Genomic DNA, 19385 nt, shown 5'->3' with positions numbered 1-19385 from the left:
TTCTGCCCCATGAAGGGACTTCATGGAGGAATCTACCCATCTGCTAGGTAAGCACCATTGCTCACTGCTCTCCTTGCAAACATTACACATGCTAGTGTCACACAGTGTTATATATCTGGTGACCTCAGAGCCAGGACACAGGCAGAGGCATCTACACTATGCCTGTCTCCAGCAGCCTGGCCTGAGGGAGGCTCTGGTGTAGGTGGGTGGCTCAGTTTGGCCAGATTGAGAACAGACCACCTGTGCACCTCTTCCATGAGACCTGTCCCTGCACTAGAGGCAACATAGTCAGGCACCAGGTGAGCCTGGAGCAGAGCAGGGAGCAGGGGACTGTTCTCCTCACCCTTTTTGTGGGGGGAATTCACCCTTTTGTTTGGGGAGCAAGAGGTGAGCTTCACTCAAAGCCTCATATGTTTCCTGGAGCACATGGAGTGGGTCACAGAAAAGGAAGTGACAGAAGGAATGTGTTAGTGACAGAAGAAGCAACTTGGTCTTTGGCAACACATGGAGCCCACTCCACCATGTGGGACTTTTCTGGGGCTGAGAGAATCCCCTTCCTCATTCCCAAGGGTGGACCAGAGCTCTGCCATGAGAAATCAGAAGAGCAAGGGGAGGAGACAGACTACAAAGACGTGGGGGAGGGTTCAGGGGAAGGATTTGTGATTTGCTGTGTCCATGGCCACAGGATGGAGACAACATCCAGGCTCTTTTCTGAACACCAGACCAACCTCCACCCCAGAGCTCGCTGCTGATGGTCCAGGAGGCACTCACCAGACACTGTGATGGTCCTGACTGTGGTCCTGTTATAGCCAGTGACAGAGTTATGGGCGATGCAGGTATAGGATCCACTGTCACTCGCAGTGATGCTGGGGATAGAGAGCTCCTGTGTGGGTTGCTGGGGTCTCCCATTGATAAGCCAAGAATACTGTGCAGGTGGGTTAGAGGCCGCGTGGCAGGAGAGGTTGAGGTTTTCCCCTGGTGGGTAATGGGAGTCCGAGGGGGAAATGAAGGGGGTGTCTGGGCCATCTGGAGCAAACAGAGCAAAGCAACACATGATGTCATCAGAGGGAAGGGGAAGCTCCTGGCTTGTGTAAGGGCCTCAGTGTCCCTCTGAGCTGGGCCCCAGCCTTGTTGTGAAAGGTCCCATCCACAACCCCTGTGTTCCCTGAGCTGAGTCTGAGGCAACCAGTTTGTCCTAAACCTGAGGCCCACCTGGATTTTCCTGGGACAGGGAGTCATGGCCAACATGAGTGTCCAGGGTGAGGGTCTGTGTCCTTGGACTGAGAGCGATGTAGCCTGGCCTCTGACATGTGGATTTGGGTGGCAGCCTGGACTGCACAGGGGCAGAAGTTACTCACAGAGAACATTCAGCGTGAAGGGGTCACTGCGGCCAGCACTCACTGGGTTCCGGGTTTCACACTCATAGGGTCCTTTGTCAGTCCTCGTGACACGGAGCAAAGTGAGAGTCCTGTTGTCCTTGGACAGCTCCAGCCAGGCGCTGTCCTGGAGGCTCTGACTGTTGATCAGCCACAGGTAGGTTGTATCCTGAGTATGAGGTTCACACGTTAACAGGACAGGGTCCTTGTGCTCCTCGGGGTTGGAGTTGTTGCTTTTGATGCTGGGTCTGGGTAACTCCGCTGTGCAGGTAACAGAGAGAACATTGCCCTGGGTGGTACCTTTGACTTTTTCAAAGGCATCTTCAATCAGAGTTGGCACCTCTTACCACTCAGCTAACTTGAGTCCTTAAGAGAATAAGGCAGGTCTGTGTATCTCAAGACAAACAAGTGTATAAGGATCTGATATGAGAACTCTGAGAACATTAGGCCTCCAGCTCTGTGTCTGGAGAAAGTACAGATTCTCTCAGAAGTCAATTAGAGTATCAGTGTTTGATCATGGGAAGATATAGGCCTGGTAGTCAAGAGACCACTGGGCACTTGTCCTGGTTCTTCACTGACCAGCTGACTGCCTGACCAACCTTGAGATCTTATATGGAATGTGTAGGTGCTGAGTCCCTTCAGGCTGCACAGACGTACATTGCTGGGTCAAGATGTGTTTCCATGGTAGCCTCATATTCCAAGGCTATCCTAGACATGAGTCATGAAGAGCCTCCCATAGTCCTTATACCTTGATGAGACTGGGCAGTGTGGCCTGGGACTGGGTGGTTGAGCAGAAACAATACACAGGGAGCCCAGAAGCAAGTCTGGGGATCAGTTCAGGACTGAGGCTGCAGGGCCATGAGGTGGGCAGTGTGCCCAGGCCTGGTGACTGTTTTACTGGTGACTGACATGAGACAGTGACCCCAGAAAGGGTTGAGCAGAGTTCAGGAGTGATTTGGAATACAGTGAGGGACACGGGCGCTGGCTGGCTTTGGCAGTGGAACCAGGCTCTCTGCCCTCAGTCTTTAGTGTCTTGTCTTCCACTGCCGTAGACATGGACCCTTCTTCAAACACTGAGGCAACTACAGAAGGGGGACTTGTGGGATGTGGGGCAGCCTGAACTCACTGAAATATGGCCCTCATGGACCATTTGTGTTTGGCATTAGAGATAGAACTTTGAGTTAAATTGTGAAAGACCATGTGAAAATCATTATTCATGCCCCAAACACCTAAGACCAGTCTCTGGGGGAATCTCTCTGTCAAGAGAACGTTGAAGGTCACAGACCAAGTTCTGAGTCCAACCAGGACACACTGTGACTAAAGGAAGATGCTACAGTGGGTTTGAAATCAGTGACTCCTCTATAGCAACAAGAAAAATAAAGTATCTAGGAATAAACATAACCAAGGAGGTAAAAGACCTATACTTGGAGAACTACAGAACACTGGAGAAAGAAATTAATAAGACAGATGGAAGCATGTACCATGCTCAGAAATGGGAAGAAATCACATAATTAGAATGATAATTAAAATGTCCATACTACCTAAAGTAATTTATAGATTCAATGCAATCCCTATTAAAGTACCAATAGCATATTTCACAGATAGAAAAGAAATATTTCAAAAATTTATATGGAACCTAAAATGACCCCAAATAGCCTCAGCAATCTTGAGAGATAACAAAATAGGAGGAATCACAATTCCTGATATGATACTATACTACAAGGCCATTGTAATCAAAACAGTCTGGTATTGGCATAAGAACAGACACAGATCAATGGAAAGGATAGAGAGCCCAGAAATAAACCCATGTCTCTATGGTCAATTAATATTTGACAAAGGGGCAGGAGCATAAAATGGAGTAAAAATATCCTCTTTAATAAATGGTATTGGGAGATCTAGACAGCTACATGCAAAAAAAAAATGAAACTCAAACACCAACTTAGATCATACACAAAATTAAACTCAAGATGAATAAAAGACTTAAATATAAATCATGAAACCATAATGTCCCAGAGGAAAACACAGGTAGTAAAATTTCAGGTATTCCATACAGCAATATTTTCGCCAATATATCTCCTAGGGCAAGGGAAATAAAGGAAAAAATAGACAAATGGGACCACATCAATTAAAAGCTTCTGCATGGGTTAAGAATACATTATTAAAGTGAAAAAGGATCCAACCATATGGGAAAACATATTTGCAAATGATATCTTACCCAAGGGTTTGATCTCTAAAATATATAAAGAACTCATATGACTCCACACCAGCAAGAGAAACAATCCAATTAAAAAATGGGCAACAGACCTGAACAGAAACTTCTCCAAGGAGGACATGCAGAGGGCCCAGAGACATATGAAAGGATGCTCAGCATCACTAGCCATCAGACAGATGCAAGTCAAAACTGCAATGAGATACCACCTCACCCTGGTCAGAATGGTCATCATAAACAAATCAACAAACAACAAGTGTTGGAGAGGTTGTGGAGAAAAGGGAACCCTAGGGCACTGTTGGTGGGAAGGCAGACTGGTGCCGCCACTGTGGAAAACAGTATGGAATTTCCTCAGAAAACTAAAAATGGGTGTGCCTTTTGACCCAGTGATTCCACTGCTAGGATTATATCCTAAGAATCCTGAAACACCTATTCAAAAGAACCTATGCACCCCTATGTTCATAGCAGCATTATTTACAATAGCCAAGTGCTGGAGACAGCCCTTCAGCAAATAAGTGGGTCCAAAAACTATGTTACATTTATGCAATGGAATAGTATGCAGTAGAAAGAAAGAAGGAAGTCCTACCATTCACAACAGCATGGGTGGAACTGGAGAGCATCATGCTAAGTGAAATATGTCAGGAAGTAAAAGACAAATACCATATGATCTCTCCTATGATTGCAAACAAATGAGCAACACAGAACCAGAGCGTAGAGACAAGGAACAGACTGACAGTGACCAGAGGAGAGTGGGGGAGAGATATGAGGGTGGAAAGATGTGGAAGGGACTAGTCAAGGGACATGTATGAATGACCCACAGACATGGACATCAGAATGGGGCTTGACTGTGGGAGCATGTGGTAGGCAGGGTGGAGGAGAGCAAAGTGGGAAAAATTGGGAAATCTGTAATGGAACAACAATAAAATATTTATTAAAAATATCAGTGACTCTCTGGAGAGAGACTGTGAGCCCTGCTAAGAGGACAGAAGTGACCAGAGGGCACGTGTAGGCGTGTCTGTTGCACAAAGGGAGGGATGACACAAAATAGGTGGAAAAGACACATGTTATGTTGGTACATGTAGGAAGCAGGACTTGGTTACCAGTGTCTGTGGGCAGTCAGGCCAATGGGGAGGGACCCACACACAGGCTGTGGCATGTGCTCTTCCTTTTCTTTCTAACTCAGGAAACCAAACTAGAGTTTGAGGAAATTCATTCAAACTGGGCTGCACCTAAGAGAAAGGATAGTGTCTGAGAGGGTCCCACCCTATGACAAAGGTACCATAATGAGGACACACGTGTGTGACACAGGCAGTGAACCAGTCAGATGGTGCAGAGTCACCAGCCCCCCTTGGGAAGGTCTCCAGGTCCCTGGGAGGAATGGGAGCTTCACACCACATGGATGTGAGTCACGAGTCAGGGGTGAAGTGATCCTGTGAGGTTTTGGGGACTGAGACCTGTCCTTCTGCCTTTGACTCCCTGGTAGAGTCACACAGAGAGTAGATCAATGGGCTACATGTCCCTGTCAGGTGGCCTGTTCCTGTTCTTGGCATGAGGGAGGGAGGGAGCCCTGGATGGGTGCACAGTGGAGGCTCTTTCTCCTGGTGACCTGGGAACCTGGTTCCTGATGGAGCCGGAGCTGCTGCTCTGACTGACTTCTGTGTCCTTTCCTGTTGCCCAGGAGGGTGGGCTGGGTCAGGTGTTAACAGGAGAATCTGGGGAGCCTGAGGGGTGGAGGAAGCAGAGCAGAGCAGGGCAGTGGGTCTGGAATGAAGGAGGAGGCAGATGAGGGACATGGAAGGAGCAGAGAGAGCCTGAAATGTCCATGGTGCACAGGGAGTGTAACAGATGACTTCAAAGACTCCAGGGACCAGGAGCCCAGGGCTGCCCCAGGGCAGGACCAATGCAGCATGGAAAGTCCTAATAGCCAAGCAGCTCCAGAGTCACCTTGAAACTTGGCTCCTGAGGGGGTTTCAGGAGCAGATGGTCAGAGGGATGGAACTTGGGTTTCTGCCACTGGAGTAACAGGGAACAGGTGTGACTGAAATCTCCCAGATTCTATCCAGGTTCCATTTTCTATAGTGATTATCCTCATTCATTCATTCATTCATCATAATTCTTTCCTTCTTCATCAGAAGCAACTGGGTGTTTGTTACATGTTGGTCCTGAGCTGGTTGCAGGTGTGGAGTGAGGAGTGAGAGACAAAGTCCTTTCCTTCACATCCAGTGGGAGTGACACCAACACATGAGGAAGCAAAGAAGGGATTTCAATCCAGGGCAGGGAGGTGTGGATCGGCCACCTGAGGGGGAGGCCTGGGCATTCCCAGCACTGACTCTGATTGTTACTGTGGGTTCTTTGGTTCTGGAGTGAACACAGATGAATTCTCCATTTCCTTTCACTCCCAAGGCCAGAATCTCTCCCTCTGAGCTGGCCACATCTAAGAAGAAAGGATCCAACTGAACAGCTGGTGTCAGGGTCTACACATGTGGGATAGGCCCTTGGAGTGGAGGGGAGGATGGGCTGTGACTGCAGACAGGTCTTGGTGTGACTCAGACTGGACAGTCCTGGTGTGTGTGACTCTGTGTGAGTGCACCCCTGTAAGTCAGCTCCCCTGAATAAAACAGGGTAGATGGTGAGTGGTCTCAGACTTGCCAGGTTGTCTATGGATGAATCTTACTTGTTTCCCAATTTCCTGACCTAACCCTTGGAACAGAGGAGCTGCTCAAGCTAACAGCCTCTGTTACCATTTGTGTCCCCGACAGAGGACTCTCTGTTCTGACCCCTGGTGGACGAGGGGCTGGGAGCATCATCTCCTCTGTTGCTCCCTGGGGATGCTGACCTTCCTCTGGAGTCTCCTATGTCCCTCAGGACAGGTAGCTAATGACCTGGGGACCTTGTCCACAGGTACTTTCCACTCATAGTCTCAGGAGAAGGACCAGGCTCCACTTGTAACCAGAGGTGGCTGTGGAAGCTGAGCCCTGGCTGGTGGCCAGGTTAAGGTCCTTGTGACTGAGGCCTCTGGAAAATTGTGGCTCTCAGTCAGCCCTGCCCACAGACCAAACCCAGCCTGACCCAGGCTCTCCAGGGTCCCTGGAGTCAGGAGCCCTGGGACAGGGTTCTGTGCAGGGACTGCCCCTTTGAGCTCTGTGAGGATCCCAAAGAGCACCCTCAGGTCAGGCCCTGACTAAGCCTGCAGGGTCTTTCTCAGGGTCATGGTCATGCAGAGGGTGCAGGGCCTGGACTCAGTCTGGTCTCTTTCTGCTGAGTTACTTCCATCAGACTGGTCCTTCTTTCTGTGGTGAATGTGTACAGGGCTGGAATTCGGGAGGGGAACTCTGATCTTAGGAAGTCTGTCCCCACCATGTGTGTCCTGCACTAAAGATCCAACCCGAGCCTGGATGTGAGGCAGAGGGAGATTGAGGCAGAGGGAGATGGAGGCAGAGTCCAGGGCTGTCAGTCCTGTGTGTGAGTAGAATTCACCCCACCCGACACTCAGAGGTCAGGGAACAATCACTCACGGTACACGCGGAGCTGTCCAGTTGCTTCTTCAGTCAGCCCATCCTTTTTTGTGACAACTATGGTGTAGTATCCTGTGTCGTTCAGGGTGACCTTCTGGAACAGCAGGGATCCATTGGGGTATATTGTCTCTCGACCACTGTGTGCAGGCCCGGGGGTAAATTTTTGAGTCTGTGTTATAAATGTTCCAATTCTACGGCTGCTGTTCACACTTTTCCCTCTGTACCAGTTATAGCTGAAAAGACTCTCAGGCAGATTGAGAACAAGGAGAAGCACATCCTTCCCTTCAGCAGCATTGGTTGATGCAACAGTGAGTCGGGCAGTGCTGGGCGGGCTCCAGAAGGTTAACAGTGAGACTAGGAGGGAAGAGAGAAATCCATCAGTATTTGGGTCTATGTGTTGGGAGGGAAAGACGAGGCCCAGGGTCCTGGGCAGGTGTCTTCATCTCAGCTTTAGTGTGTGTGTGAGTGTGTCTCCCACGGTCAAGGTCAGCAGCATGGCTGCCATTACTTCAGCACCTCTCAACTTGTTGTTTCCTCTGTTTCAAATGCTTTTCTCCAGATACTGCCCAGCTCACCCCCTCACTGCCCTCAGACCCCTGCTGACACTCAGGGGCGTTCAAGGGGACACCTTCACTGACCACCTCCTTTAGTGACCCTCTGTCTTCACTTTCTGACCTGCCCTGGCTCTTTTCCTTTTGTGGCACTCAGGGGTACCTGACCTCACACCTAGATCTTTTCTTGTCTGTCTCCTCTCCATAGAGTGTGAGCTCCACGGGGGCCGGGGCTTGTCTGACCCTGTTGCACCCCCAGTGTCTGCAACAGGCTGCAGGTACCTGTGGGGCAATGAGGGAGTGATCCCAGGTCCTGTCCCTCTTGGGGTGTATTTACCCATTTATGAGGCTTATGGTTAAAAAAACTGTTGTGCCCTGGTTAAGTTGTTCTTGTGTCACCCAGACACAAATTGTCATTATTATCATAAGTATTCAGAAATTACTTCTCAGTGATGAATAACTTTTAAAATGTATTTGAAGTTTTCTTCCCCTCACCACCTTCAAATCATGAGATTTCCCTGTTGCTGAGCCCCTCCCCCATCCTACTCTGCTCCCCTGTCCTCTCCCCTGAGGTCTCAACAGAAGCCCTCTGTCCCCTCTCAGACCCCTGTCCTCCCCAGGGGACCCAGCCAGTCTCTGTCCCCATCCTCCCGTTTACCTCACAGATTACCCCTCCTTACCAGCCAGCAGGAGCCCCTGCAGGGGGACACGCCCTCTGTGGGCAGGGGCTGACAGGGACTCCATGGCATCTGCTGTCTGCTCTGTTTCTCCCTCTGTGACAGGAGCTTGGATTCCAGAAGTGCTCAGGGGCACCACTGTCCCGAAGTGTGCGATCTGCCCTCTATCTCCAGCAGTGAGGAGCCTGCTGGGGTTCAGGAGCACTCCCCAGTCACGTGGGTTGGGGCGGAGTTTGTGCCAGGGTCGCTCCCTCTCCCTCCCCCATTCCCGCCTCCCCTGTTTCCTTCTTTTCCTTGTTTCCGTGTTTAGATTTCAGACCCTGGGACCTGCTGAGACCTCTCAGCCTTTCTCTGAGCGATCATCCACCCCTCCATCCCCAACCCTCCTGTGCGCACACAGGCACGACCTGTGTGGACCAGCACAAGCCTGGGACAGCGGGAGGGGCATTCCCCACAGCTGCACCTTGGATGCATGTTAGCTTCCCCCCCAGGCCTCTTTTCATCCCTTGTGGCTTTTTTCTTTTAGAGCAGGAGCCCTGGGGCCACATCAGGAACTCTTGTCAAAGGCAGTCACCCCGCTGTTCATCGGATCACCTGTGGAACTTGGTCAAGATTGTGATACTCTTGTGATTCCACAGAAATCCTGCTTCCCAGCCTCTCAGCTAGTGTTGAGGCCCAGTCAGACTGAGACCCCCGTGATGTGGGGGTTGGACAGCCCCTCCGCCTCCCCTGTGTGCTGGGAGGGTCCACAGGTCCCTTTACAAATGCAGACCCTGGCTCTGCAGGGGTGCCGTGGGCCAGAGACTCTGCATCTGACAAGCTCTCAGGGGAGGCTGATCTTGCTGGCCTGTGGAGCTCACTTTCCTTCTTTCTTTTTTTCATTTACCAAATATTTAATGAACTTATACTGGTCTCTTGAACCCTTTTAAGAAACTGGACATAGCAGTGAACAAAACACAGAAGTGGGAATACAGTGATTGTTAATAAATACTTTGGAAGGTTTCATTTGGCATTTCTTGTAAACATCTAAACTTGTTCATTAAAAACATCACAGGAGTGCAGGAGCACACTCCAATAGGGAGGTGGATGGAGACCCTTCCCTGAGGACAACCCTCTCTCCCCAGTGCTGGTCTCTGCTGTGTCCTGGTTTGGGGTCTGTCAGCACCACAAGGAGAGCCTCTGTGTCCTCAAACCTGGGGATTGTTTCTGTCTGTGACACTAAACCCAGCTGGGCACCGGGTCTCCCCAGGTTCTCAGATGCTCTGGGGAGGTGGGTAACCTCCCAGCAGGAAGGTCACAGAGGTGACTCTGGGGTGAGACAGGGACAGGCTGGGTGATGACTGGTGAGGGGACCCACCCTCTGTCTTCAGCTGTCACCAGCGAGGTTTCTACTTCTAAGGACAGAGACCCAGGACTGGGTGTCTCAGAAGGACCTGCAGTTCCCAGGTGTGAAGGGAGAGGTGTCCTGTGTGTCCTGGCAATAAAGACGGTGGTGGGCAGTCTGGTGGCTGTGGGCTCCCTGGTCCTCAGGGGACAATTGCAGCGAGACCTGTCTCTCTCTGTGCCTGTTGACTGAGGCTGTCCATGTCCTCCCTGACCATGGGGACAGCCTGTGTCCTCTGCCTGGGGACTTGCCTGTGGCCACCCAACCTTGCCCACAGGTGGTGCTAGGAAGGGAGTGGGTGGCAGCACAGGGACCTCTGGCAGAGCAGGTGCTCCCAGACCCCAGAAGGTGGGGATGGGACAGAGCAGGTGGGTGGGAGGGACCCAGATAGGTGTGTGGTATGGAAATCAGGCTCTTTTTCTACTTCCTTAGCCAAAGCCAGGTTCTTGTGTGAGGTTCCTCTGTGTTTTCTGCATGTCTCAATGTCGCCCCCTGGAGGGCCTAAAGGAGACCTGTGTCTAGTGTCAGGGCTGCACCAGGGATGCTGACCAGTCTCCAGAGGGTGGGAGCTGTCCCTGTGCCCTGGGCAGAAGTGGACTCTGACCATCAGGCTGAGTGGCCAGTCACTCCAAGTCCTTGTCACTGCGACCCCCAGGCCTCCCAAGTCCATCCCAGGGCAGAGTGAGTCCCGTGAAAGGACAGGCATTGTTCAGAGGGGTCCTGATCCTGTGTCAGGAGAACTGTCCCCCAGGGGCATGGGTTGTCTCAGGAGGAGCTCTTTGTCCCTGAGGTTTCAAAGGAAGGGCCAGGTGAGGGGTCTCCTTAGTGTTTCAGGGGTGGGCTCAAGCCTGGGGGCTGGTCCACAGATGGCCCTGTGTGTCCCCACCACAAGTCATCAGTGCCCCTGCCTGTCATCTGCTCTGGGATCCCCACAGGCCCAGGAGCTGGAGCAGCTCCACATGGAGACTTGGGAAGGGGGTGGGGATGCCCTGTGGGACCCTCAGCCCCCCTGCATTAGAAGCAGCAGCAGATCCTGGTCCTCCTGTCCCATCATGCATGGTGAGTGCCCCTTGTTCCCCAGGACACCATGGGCTGGCTGGTGAGATGTCTGCTGGGGACCACAGGTGAGTGTCCCCCTGGACCAGGGACCCTGTGGAGGGGAAGTCACTCCTGGTTCTTCTGTGGTCAGGATGGACTCCCCCCTTCCCTGGTGGTGACTCACTGGGGTGGAAAGCCCAGAGTTTGGGCCCGTCAGGTCTCTGTGAGGAGAGAAGTACTCAGGCTGCTGCCCCGCCCCCTCCCCAGGAGATGTCACTTACAGGGTGGAGGTGGGGAGGGCTGTGGTTTTCCGGGAATGAGGGGGTTCCAGCCCCTCTCTGTCAGGAGGTCCCTGTCCTCCATGGTGACTCTACAAGGAGGGCAGGCCTGTCAATGTGACAGCCGTGGGCAGTTGGTGGCTTCTTCCCATGCTGTCACCAGTGCCTTGGTGTCTAAGGAACATGCTCTAACCCCAGGTGTCACCCGGGTGACAGGCGTCTGCTGTGTGGTTTCCTCATCCATTTAATGAGCATTTACTGAGCTTCTGGGACGTGTCAGGCCCTGTGTTGGGCCCTGGGAACTGCACAGAGGAGAGGACATAGAGGGCCTTGTGCTCATGGAGGTTACTTTGTAACAGAGAGACTGTTACTCACTGAAATCATGGAACTAAAGTGTTAATTATTGAGAGACTGACTGTGAAAGGCAAGTGTCTGGTACATCTGGAGCACGCACATGAGTCTCAGGTGGTCTGGGGATCACAGGGAGCCCAACACAGTAAGAAAATGGCCTTTTGGGTGTGACCTACACGTGAGTGAGCATTCACCCCTGTAAGGACATGGAGGGTGTGTTGAGAGCAGCTGCCTGCAGAGGACCAGCCTTTGCTGGGCAGATGCCTGACAGGGTAGAGGAGCTGATGGAGTCCTGTGTGGGGAGAATAGGGAGTGAGGAGGACTGTGGAGACAGTGATGCTGGTGAGGGTCGGACCCTGCTGCACTGTGGGTGCTGCTGATTGGGGGTGACTAGGGCATCAGCAGCCCCCTGGGGTGGCTCCCAGCTGTGCAGTGTCTCTGCTGCCATCTGGTGGACAGATCGGGGAGTGTAGCAGTCACCAGGTTTATTGGACAGGATTTCACCGACATTTCATGGGGGTCAAACATATCATGTTAATGTTCCAGGTCCGTGAGTCTGAGTCTCTGTTCCTGTAAGTACGTTGGCCCTGCTTCTTCCCTCAGAGAGATGTTACCAGGCTCACAGTTCCAGGAACGTGTGTCCATTTGTGTTTGTCTCCAGCAGGCTACACTGAGGGTGCCTCTGGGTGGAGTGGTGTGTGGCTGGAGTGCTGGGTGGTGGGTGTGTGGGGAGAAGGAGGAGCAGGAACCAGGGGTGTCAGGAGTGGGAGGACTGTGTCAGGGGACCAGAGGGGACAGGATGTATGAGTCATGGTCCCCTCTCGACTCCCAGGGCCTGGGGCCCAGGACAGGGACCCTGGTTCTGGGGACACACAGCACCACACACTTCTCTGTGGTCCTGATTGGGTGAGTGGAGCTGCTTCTTGTGCTGTTAACCATGACCTGGGCTCACACATGCCCTGTGCCTGTGGCTGAGCCGTCAGGAGCAGGGCCACATTGATCCTGGGCTGTGGTTGGAGCTCTGTGTCTCATGGGCTGTGAGGGTGAGTCCTGGTGCTGAGCCTGCCTCCCACACACAGTCCCACCCAGGGCCCAGGCAGAACCTCTGATGCTTGTGTGCCTCCCCTTCCCCTCGCCCTTCCTGGGGGTTCTGTCCTGCACTCCTTTTCCTTGGACTCTGTGGGCAGCCTCAGCCAGCGCCTCCCCTGTTCCCGATCCAGGCAGCTGTCCTTGTGGTTGCTGCCCCCTCACCATCTCTGTGCTCAGCAGCCTGTCATTTGCTGGGAGCCCTGACTCCAGTGAGGGAGGAAGGAGGGAGCTGGGACTGTGGCTCTCTGAGGTGCTGCACTGTCTGGAGAGCTGGAGAGTGAGGGGCCCTGATGTGTCCATGGAGTCACTGCTGTGTCTCTGGTGGAATCCTCTCTCATTTACCAGAACTGATCCCTCTAGGTCAGCAGAGCATGGTGTCTTGGGCACAGGGGGCAGGGCATGTGCTAGTGAATTGTTAGAGGTAAGAATGAGTGGTGTCTCTCCTATTCCTTCCCCTGATCCCTGGATCTGGGATTCCTGGCTCTGGGAGAAGCAGAGTCACCTATTCAGAGCATATATGTCTTCCTGGAGTACCTTCCCCCAGCCCTGCAAGGTACAGTCACCTAGCTGGTGCTGTCACTGAGTTTCCAAAAGGCCTTTTCATTCTTCTGTGAAGCCAGCTGTTTGAGGACGGTGAGGCCAGTGGGCTCCATGGGCAGGAGCCCACTGCTGTGTTCCATGTGCTGTGAGGTGAGACCCTTGGTCAGATCAGTGCCCTGCGGGGAACTGTGGGAGGCCCTGCCCTGTGGAGGGTTCCCAGCTGCCACAGATGAGAATCAGTCATCCTGGACACAATCTGTTGTTCCATTGGGGAAGGAGTATCGTCATTCCCTGTAATGGAGTATGCCCTGAGCCCTTCTCTGAAACAGCTTTTATTAGAATTGCAATGTGTACGGGAATACAGCATACATGCATAGCTTATCAATCAATGTCCAAAGACTATAGTTATAAACAACTGATATTATCTATAGATGACAATTGAAGAAACCCAGAGATCTGCTTCATGTCAGGGTCTGTTAGACATGTTGGTGCCAGATGGTTGTTAAGGTGTATTTACTAAGATAAGGAGTTCTCTCCTCATGCTTTGAACTTAAACATATGTTTTACACCAACAGGGGCACACCAAAGCAAAGCAGGCTTCAAAGGATACAATGTATTTCTCATGGGAATCCTTGGTGTTAGTATCAGGTTGTGCCTGCTGCTTCCTATCTTTCCAGTTGAGACTTACAGGCAAGGCCTTGCTTGCACAGGGCTACAGTTTCTGATATCACACAAAGTGGTCCCCCACATCTCCCCCCTTTTTGTTTGTTATAGCAGACATGGTGGTAAGTCCGATGAAACCTGCTACTTGCTCATTGCATATACAATTTGTAGAAAACAATTTGTAGAGATAAATCTCAAGGCACAAAAGACTACAACAATCAGGAGGCATCCCATAGCCCCCATGACCCAGACATGTAAGTTTAGGCCCTGAAACCAAGCTTTTGGATTGAGCTCTTGTAAATTGTCACGCAAGGCCTGAAATATCCTTAGGTTAGTGAACTGTTTAATGTCCTGAAGTTGTTTACATGGCTCAAGCTGGTATTGATCGGTTTGTCCCTTGAGATTGGACCTCCTCCCACAAGTGCTGACTGGAGTTCCACTTCAGGGGCATGACACACAACTTAGAGGAGCCTGGATCACAAGTGAGTTGTTGGCGAGTGACAAGAGCATCCTGCTGTTCTCCCAGACATATTCCTGTGGATTCTATGGCTGAGAGCCTGGCGAGGACCTCCTGGTCGATATGTGTCTGTTGATCATCTCTTGGGTTGTATTGGTGAGGAGGGCGTCAGCAGCATGAATGGTTTGGATGGACTCAGCCAGAGCAGTGGCAGCTGCTGCAGCAGAGGCAGCTATAATGACAGCAGAAACAATACAAGCAGTGAGAGTTCCTAGGAAGCACCACGCTCTCACTTGGGAGAGAGCATGGCTGAGGGCAGCTAAGCCCCCTGGATTGGGGGAGTCCATGGAGTGGAGGTGGGTCATGGAGTGGGGTAGCCTTTTCCATGATGTGGCTTCACCCTCTTCACCAGGAGCCACAAAGGTCCTTCTGAAGAAGTGACACAAGCATACCCTCTTCCCCAGGTTAGTAAATCAACAGTTCCTCTGTGGCTGGAGAAGGAGGAAAAGCCATTGAATGATTTCCAGTTTTGGGGTTAACTGTCCTAACACTCCTGTAGGTGTGTGCAGAGTGGCAAAACAAAACAACCACACAGGGTGTGAGAGACCCACTCGAGTTGACCGCCTAGTTTGGATTGTTTGATTGACAAGACTTAGCTCAGCTGGTGAGCAGGGAGAGACGCCTCAGTGAGGTTAAGTTGGTGTCTCCTCTCCTATCGGCTTTAAGCCCTTAACCCTTGGCTTCCCAGTATGCAGTGGCAGAGAGCAGTGTGGACGAGGCTCCAGGTGAGGAGGCATCAGGAGCCTACGTCTGCGCCATGCTCTTGGTGCCACTTTAGTTTCTGCCCCGCCTCCTCCCAGACCGGGAGGTCTGAGGATCCCTTGTCTGGGAGCCAAGGGCAATAATATTTCAACTTTTTGTTCCTTCAACAGCCCTGTTCCCATCTCTGCTAGATGGCACAGATGAATAGGGGTGGGGGAAAGCCGTTCTAACTTGGTTCAGGTTAATAAATTCCTGATGTCCTATTGAGGTCCTGTTCTCCTGGTACAATTTCAATTTCTGTCCTACTTTTCCCCAACTTCTAAATCTAAAGCCCCTTTATCTGGAAACCACGGACAGTAGCTCTTCACTGTCTGTAATAAGGTAATTAAATTCTGTTCTTTGATCTGACATCCTGCAGCCTTAAGAAGCTGCTGAAGCAACGGAGAATCCATCTCCTGCTCCTTAGATAGTCCTGAGCCCATCCTGGTGGCTGGGGTAGTTTTGCTTTTGGTTTTGTCCTCTCTCCTCCTTACTCTGCCTAAGTAGTTCTGTAAACCTCTTCTGGGTAATTGCTGGGGAATGAGATAAATGTGGTGGGTCGTAGTGTCCTGCTGGTGAGGAGGGCTCCCAAGGGTGTCAGCCCTTGGCCATCCCTGCCTCTCTACGTGTCTCGGTTCCTCCCTCAGTCATCTAGAACCGCTGGGAGGGCTCGGAGTGCTGGGTGACCAATCCTTATTTTGCACATCACAGGTGAGCTGAAAGTTAAATTACAGAGATTGGAGGTCCCTATGAGGCCCCCACATGTCTTAGGGATTGACCCCAGACACCTCCGCAAGGCCCCCACGCACATAGGAACACCTGAGGACTCAGGCCAGAGGGAGGAAGTATCTCTTTTCTTCAGAGTCTGGCTGGGAACAGAGCACTCATTCAAGTCCTGATGGGTAGCTTTTGCACTGAAGGTGACTTCCTACTATGTCTGGAAGTAAAGGGAGGGGAGAAGATGAAATGGCAGGCAAAAGGGCCGCAAGAGAGATGGCTCTGGAAGAAACCCCCTCCCCCTTATCTTAGACACACCGGCAGTGGCATAACCAAAAGCATCGGTGCTGCTGTCCCTTTGGTGTGGCATGAAGGGTACCAACCCCCGTCTATCTAGATGTGCCTTCTGCGATGATGGCCCGTAGCCTCTCAGCTGATGCAGGGCCCGAATCCAGGGTCCCTGTTCAGGCTCCAGATGTGGGAGGCTCCATCCCAAGGAGCTCTCTCGGCCAGCCGCAGATGAGAATAAGTCATCCTGGGCACAACCTGGTATTCCGGCGGGAAAGGGGGTGGTGATTCCCTCCAGTGGAGAATCCCAACCCTTCTCCAAAACAGCTTTTATTTGGATCAGCAGGTGCAGGATATACAGTGCACATGTTAAACTTTCTAAGTCAGGACCCGTGTACCCCCTCTGCATTCAGGTTTCCCTGGTCAGTGGCCACAGTTCCCAGTGTAGTTTCTGACCTGACAGAGAACAGCCGTCACTCAGCTCTTCCAGGTGCTGGGCTCCTGCACACACTCACAGCTCCTGGTCATGGTGAAGGGTGCGCCCTCCGGACTCTCCCAGGCAGGTGGGCAGGTCTAAAACGATAAACCTACACCATCAAGCCAACCTCCCTGAATCCCTCCCTCCCTCCCTGAATCAGTGGTTTATTTTCTGCTGCACAGGCCTCCTGGTTCTGCCAGAGAAACAGGGACAGACATAAGGCTTAGCAGTGCCCTGGTCAGCTGCATGGGGGAGGACTGGAAGGTACCTTTCTCTGTGAAGTCCTTGAGGCACCCCAGCCCACAGACCCCAGAGTCCTAGGTGCTCCTGGGGTGGCTGAGGAGAGTGGGCCAGGTGAGGAGCTGCCCATGGACATGGCTCTCTGGTCAGCTTGGCAGGGCCAGCCTGGAGGGTCCACTCTCTAGGTGTGTCTGTTTCCCTTCAGAATGTCCTGTGCATTTCAGGAAGTGTGAGGTCTTTGTGCAGAAGCTCTGGACCTGAAGGGAGCTTGGCCCAAGTGACAGGGGTCGAAGTGCACAGAGGTTGGTGATGGAGGACGTGGGTGTCCTTGGGGCCCTCACTGTCAGCTGCTTCCTGAACTGGGGTTGGGGATGTGCTGGTGGCTGGGGCTGCCTCAGTCCAAGGCCCAGTGGAAAGTCACCCTGTTTACATGTGAGCGGGAGAGCATCATGGACCTGGGGATGAGGGAGGAGGACAAGAAGGAGACCCCTTGCAGAGGAGGAGAGCTCCCTTGTGTACCCCCAAGCTAAGGAGGAGGCAGATGGAGGGGATCCTGGTAGGAAAAAGGCCCCACAGGCTTCTGGAAACAGAGATACACAAGGGTCCGTGTCAGAGTGAGTCCAGCCTGGACCCGAGTCCCGGTGCCCATGGTGGCCCAGCCGGGAGGAAGTGCTGAGGCTCCCTGGGCCTGTTCACCTGTGGGGAGAGAGCAAGGAGCAGGAGCTCTGCCGTGTCTGCACGTAGAGCAGACTGCCCCCGACCCCATGCAGACAGGACACGTGTCCCTCAGCTCAGCTCTCCCAGGAGGTGCACACGGAGACGGACGTCACTTCTCCTGGGGCAGGATCACTGTTCCGGCAAAGACACATCTATTGTTTTGTCCAAGGATGGTGTCGGTCTCCACCTAAAGTCACTTCATGATCAGGGTACTGGAGAACATCTGTGGGCCAGTGAGTCCAGCAGTTCCCTTTGTGTGTGCGTGTGTGTGTGTGTGCATGCGTGCTCGCACACACGCATGTGTGTGAGGGGGACGGGATGGGTGGGTGTAAGGGTGTGACATACACCATGTGTGTCCCCATATCGCCCTCTGGTGGACACAAGGGGACCTGTACCCTCAGGTAGTGTTGGGGCCAGAGAACTGACCAGGGTTCAGATTAGTGCTGTGGACAGCAACCCTGGGCAGGGATGGGCTGCGACCTTTTTACCTGCAGTGACCGTCAGTGCAGGACCCTGTTACCCTGAGTCTATCCCACAGAACGGAACTCTGGTAACCAGATGGGCCACATTCCCCTGGCCCCAGACATAAAATGGCTAAAAAAAAAAAAATTCAGTTTATATGAATTTTATTTTAAAACAATCAAACATTTAGGAGAGAAACCCACACATTACCTTGTCAAAACTCACACTAGTACACAGCGAGTTTATGTAAATGTGCATTTCTCCACGCCCTTGGCCAGTGCATAGTAGTTGCTGGAGCAGAAGCGTGTCCCCCATTTACCCCCTCTCCTCCCCATGTTCACTGTCTGACACGCACAACCGCTTTCCTGAGCCGGGGCCTGTGGAGCAGCAATGGGGCCACACAGAAGCACAGCGGTCTCATTCTGCCTGTCTCTCGGGGACTCAGGGATCCACAGGGCGCATGACACAAGCACAGGAAAGTGCTCCTGGACGGGTCACAGCACAAAGGGGAAGGGTCGGACGTGGGAGTTCAGAGGGGGCCACAGTGTCCCCTGTGTGGGCTGGGGGACCCTGTGGCAGGACGACCAGTGAAGGGGCTGCAAAGGAGAAGGAAAAGCAGGTTCATGGAGAAGGGGGAGAGGGCATTTCAGGTGAGTATGTGTGTGCCGACTCAGGAGGGCAAGAACAAATTCTTAAAAAAATTTAATTAATTTATTTTTAGAGAGAGGGAAAGGGAGGGAGAAGAGAAGGAAACAAAAATCCGGCATGAGAGAGAAGCATTACTCGGTTGTCTCTCGCACACACCCCAACCAGAGACTGACCCTGCCACCCCGGGTGTGAGCCCCAACTGAGAACGGAACTGACGACCTTTCCCTTTGTGGGGTGACGCCAACCAACTGAGCCACCCCGTGCCAAGAAACAGGTGGTGATGGACTAAAATAGGTGTGAGGGTGCAGAATGTGTGGACTTGGGTGACAAGGAGCAGGGAGTGGGAGGTCAGGGGAGTGAGTGACCCAGATGGTGGCTTTTCTAAAGAGCTGACCTGTTCTGTGGGTTTTTCCCCCAGAGCCTGGGCTGCAGGGGCAGGGGGCTCAGGACCCTGGGGAGGGGCTGAGAAGTTACTCTCACCAGGTGTCCACCACCGCACTGGCTCCTTCCTTGCTCATAATTTTGGGGACAGTAGTTGGATCCACATTCTGTTTCCTGGGCCCCTACCTGCACTTGCAAAGGGAGAAAGGCTGGGAGCTGTCCGAGGTCCCTGAGTTCCAGGGGCAGAGTGAGGACAGCCCAGCACCTTCCTGGCTGGACAGGGGCTCCTGGGACTCTCATCCTTCCCTGTCAGTAGGGTCCCCACCACAGCTCCTCTCTCCCAGGAAGCAGGGATGGGGGTCGGGCTAACTCAGACAGAAGACTTTCCCTGTGTGCCCCGGGGAAGAACAGGCCTGGAGTTTCAGGTGAATTTCTGGGAAGAGCAAATTCCCATGAGCAGGAAAACAGCCAATGAGGGAAGAGTTCTCGTTATGCAGATCCTTGTCTGGTGGACATGGGAGGGTC

The 19385-nt window shown here is 52.5% G+C and overlaps 3 protein-coding genes across 3 annotated transcripts in view; 2 read left to right on the top strand and 1 right to left on the bottom strand.

The window, feature by feature from the left end:
• Positions 1-8493, bottom strand: part of LOC118497668 (carcinoembryonic antigen-related cell adhesion molecule 1-like) — a 93861-nt gene extending 85368 nt beyond the window's left edge. The window contains exons 1-4 of the mRNA XM_036012850.1: positions 8332-8493; positions 7101-7454; positions 1359-1637; positions 772-1026 (exon numbers count right to left, since the gene is read on the bottom strand). Coding sequence (XP_035868743.1) covers positions 772-1026; positions 1359-1637; positions 7101-7454; positions 8332-8395 — 952 coding nt within the window. The 5' untranslated portion in view covers positions 8396-8493. The remainder of the gene's footprint in view (positions 1-771; positions 1027-1358; positions 1638-7100; positions 7455-8331) is intronic.
• Positions 1-19385, top strand: part of LOC118497666 (carcinoembryonic antigen-related cell adhesion molecule 21-like) — an 834765-nt gene that overhangs the window by 770228 nt on the left and 45152 nt on the right. The gene's annotated exons all lie outside the window — the stretch shown is intronic.
• The window catches only part of LOC118497667 (carcinoembryonic antigen-related cell adhesion molecule 1-like), a 746496-nt gene that overhangs the window by 687154 nt on the left and 39957 nt on the right, over positions 1-19385 (top strand). The window lies entirely within an intron of this gene.

This window comes from Phyllostomus discolor, chromosome 12, assembly GCF_004126475.2.
Source record: "Phyllostomus discolor isolate MPI-MPIP mPhyDis1 chromosome 12, mPhyDis1.pri.v3, whole genome shotgun sequence".
In the NCBI taxonomy this organism is placed as follows: domain Eukaryota; kingdom Metazoa; phylum Chordata; class Mammalia; order Chiroptera; family Phyllostomidae; genus Phyllostomus; species Phyllostomus discolor.
Note: the sequence above shows the minus strand (reverse complement) of the source record. Positions and strands in the feature narration are given on the sequence as shown.